The 6,000-nt window shown below is 41.7% G+C and overlaps 1 protein-coding gene across 2 annotated transcripts in view; it reads left to right on the top strand.

Annotated features, from left to right (window-relative positions):
• The first annotated feature begins 1,609 nt into the window (after nucleotides 1–1,609).
• DRD3 (dopamine receptor D3) overlaps nucleotides 1,610–6,000 on the top strand; it is a 65,457-nt gene continuing 61,066 nt past the window's right edge. The window contains exon 1 of one of the 2 annotated variants that reach the window (XM_069070028.1): nucleotides 1,610–1,897. In XM_069070028.1, the coding sequence (XP_068926129.1) occupies nucleotides 1,610–1,897 (288 nt within the window). The remainder of the gene's footprint in view (nucleotides 1,898–6,000) is intronic. The other variant, XM_069070029.1, reaches the window with a different exon arrangement.

The raw sequence follows: 6,000 nt of genomic DNA, 5'->3' as shown, positions 1-6,000 counted from the left end.
TTTTTTTTGCTTTTTGGAGGACAATTGGGGTTAAGTGACTTGCCCAAAGTCACACGGCTAGTGTGTCAAGTGTCTGAGGGTGGATTTGAACTCAGGTCCTTCTGACTCCAGGACTGGTGCTCTATTCGCTGCTCTGCCTAGCCACCCCTAAAGGTGTATTTTTCTATCTGCTTTTGAAGGAAATAATGCCTTTAGCTGCATATTGGAAGCCTACTGTGCTTTAAAGGTCTCACTTCCTCCATGAGCCCTTTCTTTGTTGCTGTCTAGTTGTTTCCATCATGTACAACTCTTCATGACCCCGTTTAGGGTTTTCTTGGTAAAGATACTGGGGTGCTTTGCCATTTCCTTGCCAGCTGTCCATTTATAGATGAGGAAACTGAGGCAAACAGGGTTAAGTGACTTGCCCAGGGTCATACAGCTGGTGAGTGTCTGGGCCTGGATTTGAACTCATGAAGATGGGTCTTCCTGACTTCAGCCCCAGCACTCTGTCTACTGTGCCACTTAGCTGCTCTATGATCCCAATCCCCAGCAAATGCCTACGTACATACATACACACATAAATAAATAAATAACAAAAAACCAATCAGCCAGAAGTCATCTCTTCCACTCCCTGTAGTTCTTTTTGTATACCATTCTCATGGCATGTATCATATTCTACCTTACATGATTAGATTATTACCTGTCATTTATGCTGGTAGATTTGGGATCCTTGAGAGTAGCAACTGAATCTCATTTACTTTTCCATCCACCAAAGGAGCTATCACTGTGCCAGGGTACACAGTAAGTGTTCATTCAGTTAATGCTTATTAAAATAAATTGGATTCCCTCCAATCAAATTCATGCAACACTTTGAGATCCCAAGGAGATGCTTCCCCCAGAGCATTCCATCCTAAGTTAACACCATTATGACAAGGGACATTCTTGACCCAATGTCACCATAGTCTGGTAGTCACAGCAGTAACTTTTCCAGAAGGGCAGTTGCTTCAGTCTACCTGTAGGCATTAAGCCCCCATAGTCAAATGGGTGACATTCAGACTGTGTCATTCCCTGAAGTTGATCATCACAGCAGCACATGGTGTTTCACCTCCAGGGTCTCCCAATATTTCCCTGGTGTCTTTGGAACTAACTTCTAAGGTGGAATCTCCAAGCCTACATCTTCCTGTGAGGGATGCATGAGAGGATTTTTTTAAAGGAGGAGAGACAAAGGAAGGAGGCACATAGGCTTGTGAAGACAGGATGACCTTTGTTCGAATCCCACCTGCAGCTATTTGAGCTACATCTAGGTAGTACAATGGATTGGAGTCAGAAATATCTGAGTTTAAATCTTGCCTCAAATGCTAACTGGCTGTGAGACTCTGAGCAAATCACTTAACCTAACTGCCTTAGTTTTCTCATCAGTAAAATAGGGATAATATTAGCACTTACCTCCTAAGGTTGTTGTGAGAATCAGATGAGATAATATATGTAAAAGTACTCTGCAAACTTTAAAGAACTGTATACACACACACACACATATGCTAGCTAGAGAGGGAGAGAGATAAAAGTACAAGATTTACTATACTAATCAATGTTGTTTTTCCATCTTGTTCCAGAGAGCTCCATTAGGACAATGACTTCCCTTCTTACAATGGCTCTTCTCAGTCCACTCAACAGTACTATCAACTCTACTTGCAGGAAGGAGAACACAACAGGACCAGGACTGCCCCACCCCCATGCCTACTATGCCCTCTCCTACTGTGCCCTCATTCTGGCCATCATCTTTGGCAATGTCCTGGTCTGTCTGGCTGTGCTGAAAGAGCGTTCCCTGCAGACTGCCACCAACTACCTGGTGGTGAGTTTGGCTGTGGCTGATCTGCTTGTGGCCACCTTGGTGATGCCCTGGGTGGTATACCTAGAGGTGAGTGTGCCTAGTGCCACAGGGTCTGCCTGGGGAGTTTTGTTCATGTCTACTGCTGTTCAGAACTGTGTGCATGATTACATTCAGTCAACCATCTTGCTTCCAAGGAGTTCAAAACACATTCCACTTCACAATACACCCCAGTGAGTAAGGAGGACAGATAATATCATGCTCATTTTAATGAGGAAACTGAGGCTCCCTGACAGTCGGTGACTGCCTGATGTCACTCAGCAGAATCAGAAGCAGAAAATGGGGAATGATTCCATTCCCAAGTGTCCAGCATGGCGACTAGACTGAATAAATGCTGTCAAGGGCTTCACTAACCAAGAATGTCCCAGGTGTGTGTGAATCATGCATAAGGCCCATGACAGTCACTTCCTTGGCTGCTTTGTCAGTGGGAGAAATGAGGAAGAATGGGAAACATACCCACCTTAACCCAATCACTTTCTAAGGCAAGAAACCAGAGGTAGAGGTCAAGCAGAAACAGAAGGAATTAGGGAACAATGGGAAAGTGGGAATGGGAAAGGGAATGAGAGAAGAAGAAACAGAGGAGAGAAGGAGAGGAGAGACCAGGAATTCATGTGTAGCCTGACCAGAGCACCGATCAGTGACTTAATTTCTTCCATATGGGTATTCTATAACAGACTTAGATAGAGCCTAAGGCCAAGGTTTTCCATGTACAGTGAAGTTACTTAGATTAACATCAAAGAACTGGATAGAAGATTGTTTAGGGAATCAGGAAACTGAAAAAGGTTCAGTTCAAGAACAACCTCTTCTTACATGAAGCTTTCCAGGTCCCACTCCCCAATTTGCTTGTGTCTTCCCTTCTAAGGCTCCTTTCCCTCGTGTGCATGCGTGAGTGCATAAGTGCGTGCGTGTGTGTGTGTGTCCATAGATCTAGGTATATGTTATCTCTTCCATTAGAATGGAAGAATTGTTTCTGCTTTTTATTTTTATGGGAGGCAAAGTAAATAAGTCAAAACTCCTTGTCTCCTTGTAAAATGTCAGGATGCTAAACACTGAGATAGATAAATGATAGATAGATAGATAGATAGATAGATAGATAGATAGATAGATAGATAGATAGATAGATAGATAGATAGATAGATAGAATATAGATAGAAATATATAGGAGAGAGAGAGAGAATGTCTCTACTATGTATATGGTAACAACACATTTCAACTGTTTATGTTGTTTCTCCATGACCCCATTTGGGGTTTTCTTGGTAAAAATACTGGAGTGATTTGCCATTTCCTTCTTCAACTCATTTCACAGATGAGGAAACTAAAGCAAACAGTGCTAAGTGACTTACCCAGGGTCACACAGCTAGTAATGTCTCAAGTTGGATTTGAACTCACAAAGATGAGTCTTCCTGATTCCAAGTCCAGTGCTCTATCCACTGTGCTACCTAGTGGCTTCTAGGTGTGAACAATGCCTTGCCAATCAATCAGTAAACATTTACTAAGCACCTACTATGTGCTGGGCATTGTACTAAGCAGTGAGGATACAAAAAGAGGCAAAAGACAGACCCTGCCCTCAAGGAGTTTATAATCTAGTAGGGAAGTGAGTTGTGACTATATGAGGAAGTCAGTTCAGATTGGATGAGAGGCTTGACCCTCAGGACCTCTATAAAAGCAGGAGCTAGTTCCAAACCAAGGAGGGCAAGCTTTCAGGGGTCTGGCAACTGGTGACCTCAGGAGCTGAGGCAGAATTTGCAGGCAGGAGTAACAAGAAAAAGAGAAAGTAAGAATGATCTGATGGGGAGGAGGGAAAGACTAAAGAGGGCCATCAGCATTACAGGCATCTCTGAGTAAAAGACACAGGTTGACACTACCAGCATTGTACCCACATTATCCACCACTGAGGAAAGTTCCAAGAAAAGTCCTCTTTCCCCAACTTCCCCTGCCAGCGCCCCAACATTTCTGGTAACCTGAATTTTGCTTCAACCACAAAGGGTCCCGGGTTAGCTAGAGATAAATATAAATGTAAATTAAGGCAGAGAGCCAAACCACTGCCTAAAGCTGTAGAAGGCAGAAGAGAACCACGTGGACCTCAGGGGCCATTATATATGGCCTTGGGGCTTAAAATGGGCTAATTATTGTAATGGAGTGCTACATTTGTATTCCTAGCTCTCAGCACTTTGCCGGGCATGTAGTAATACAGCACAGTGCCAGGTACATAGTAAGAACTTAATAAATACTTGTTGATTCTGTTGTATTTGTGAAGGGAGCCCCCATGTGGGGAGCTTCCTAAACCCATGAAATCATAGGGTCAGACCCTCCTCCTTCACCCCCACCCCAGCACACAAAATGGCTCAGGCACTAGGGAATATTTGTTTATTTTCTAAAATATTTTCATTTGAATGTGTGAAATGAAATAAGTCCAAAGGTTATCAAGAAAAAAACATCTATTCTGTAACAGAGAAATCAGGGTGCACTCACCCATTCAAGGAACAGATACTCTTCCTGGCAAAACATATAATTACTAGAGAGATTTTTTCCCCCAAACACCATGATATACTATTATTATTTCATCTTGGCAGTTTGTGTCCTTCTTATAAAAAAATATCCAATGGAGGATCACAATGATGCTATGATTAAGAGAAATTAAGATTCATAAAATTAATATCTCAGCCGATATTAATAGTGAAGGTGACAGTTAATTATGTATGACATATCACAGGAGAGCAAAAGCCTCAAACATAAAGACTACCTTATGTTAGTACTAATATTAAAGAATGGCTGAGAACTAAAATTAGGCTTTTGATCTCAAGGGGACAAAGACAAAAGGAAGAAAAGGAAATAAAAAAATAGAAGAAAAGAAAATTAAATAGGCTGGACAAGAGTAGATCTTGTGGTTACTGGAAGGTAATCATTTGTCTAAATTCAATTTCATTTTACCACATTATTTTCAGAAGATATGTATTCAGAATGAAAATCTGTTGGGGGATGGCTCTTTGGACTTTCTCAGAAATGTATGTAGCAGCTGATCAATCACAGGTTAATAGATGTAGATCTGGAAAGGACCTCAGAGGTCATCTCTCAAACGCCTTTATTTTAGAGATGAGGTTCAGAGAGGTTGAGTGATTTGTCCAAGGACACACAGGTAGTAAGTGACAAAGTCAGAATTTGAGTCCAAACCCCATAGATGTAAATCCATCCTTTTTTTTTTCCCACTGCACATTTTGAGGCCCCTACTCTTGCTGGTTGATGTTCTATTTATTTTCCTGAATCCAGCAATAATGAGCCAGTATCCCCTAGCAAATAGGGAAACAGCATCACATAATAGGTAGAAAGATAGCCTCAAAGCTGGGAGGACCTGGGTTCCAGTCTGCCTCAAACACATATTGACTCTGCGATCCCAAGCACATGACTTAACCTCTTAGTGCTAACCACTCTCTAAGACTAGAAATTATAGAAAAGTTACTCAATCTACAGATTGAGGGAATTTCCTTAACAGGGAGTTCCCTACAGCAATGAAATCTCAAGTCCAGTCCCTACCAATAAGGAGCTTGAAAAGAAGCTGAAATCAGGTAAATATGTACAAATGTCTATACGAGATTGAGGGAGTCTTAGACTCTTTAAATTAATAAAGATAAGTCAACCATTCCAACCATCCACATCCAACAAACTGTCTCTAGCATCCTTGAAGATGCCAAACATTCCCAAGCAGGGGTCCTTAATCTTTTTCTCTGTGATGAACTCCTTTGGTGAAGGCAGGTGAAGCCTTTGGACCTTTTCTCAGAATGTTCTTTTTTTTTTTAATTTCTAATTGGAGAAAATGTTCAATTTCAGTTAGAAGTTACTGAAAATTAAAATGTAACTTTCTCATCCAGGTTCATAGATGTCTAGAAACCTATCCATGGATCCCTTGCACCTCCAAGTTAAGAATCCTTATTCCCAAGGCTGAGTAGGGTAGAAAGGTGAGCAGAAAAACTAACTTCCTAACAGAATGCATTTCATTCCCCCTTGAAATGAAATTGTGGTTCTGTCTCCTTGGGGGAGAGACATTTAGGCAAAACCCTGGCTCCACCTCCTGCTGACCCTCTTTGGGTTTCTATTGCTCAGGTTACAGCCTTCCATCAAACTCTCCCAAGCTGCAA

The sequence above is a fragment of the Petaurus breviceps genome, unplaced genomic scaffold, assembly GCF_028583685.1.
Source record: "Petaurus breviceps papuanus isolate PSGF00001 unplaced genomic scaffold, PetGlider_PUasm1.0 90792, whole genome shotgun sequence".
Lineage (NCBI taxonomy): Eukaryota > Metazoa > Chordata > Mammalia > Diprotodontia > Petauridae > Petaurus > Petaurus breviceps.
The sequence above is the reverse complement of the archived record's forward strand: the minus strand, read 5'-3'. Positions and strand labels throughout refer to the sequence as shown.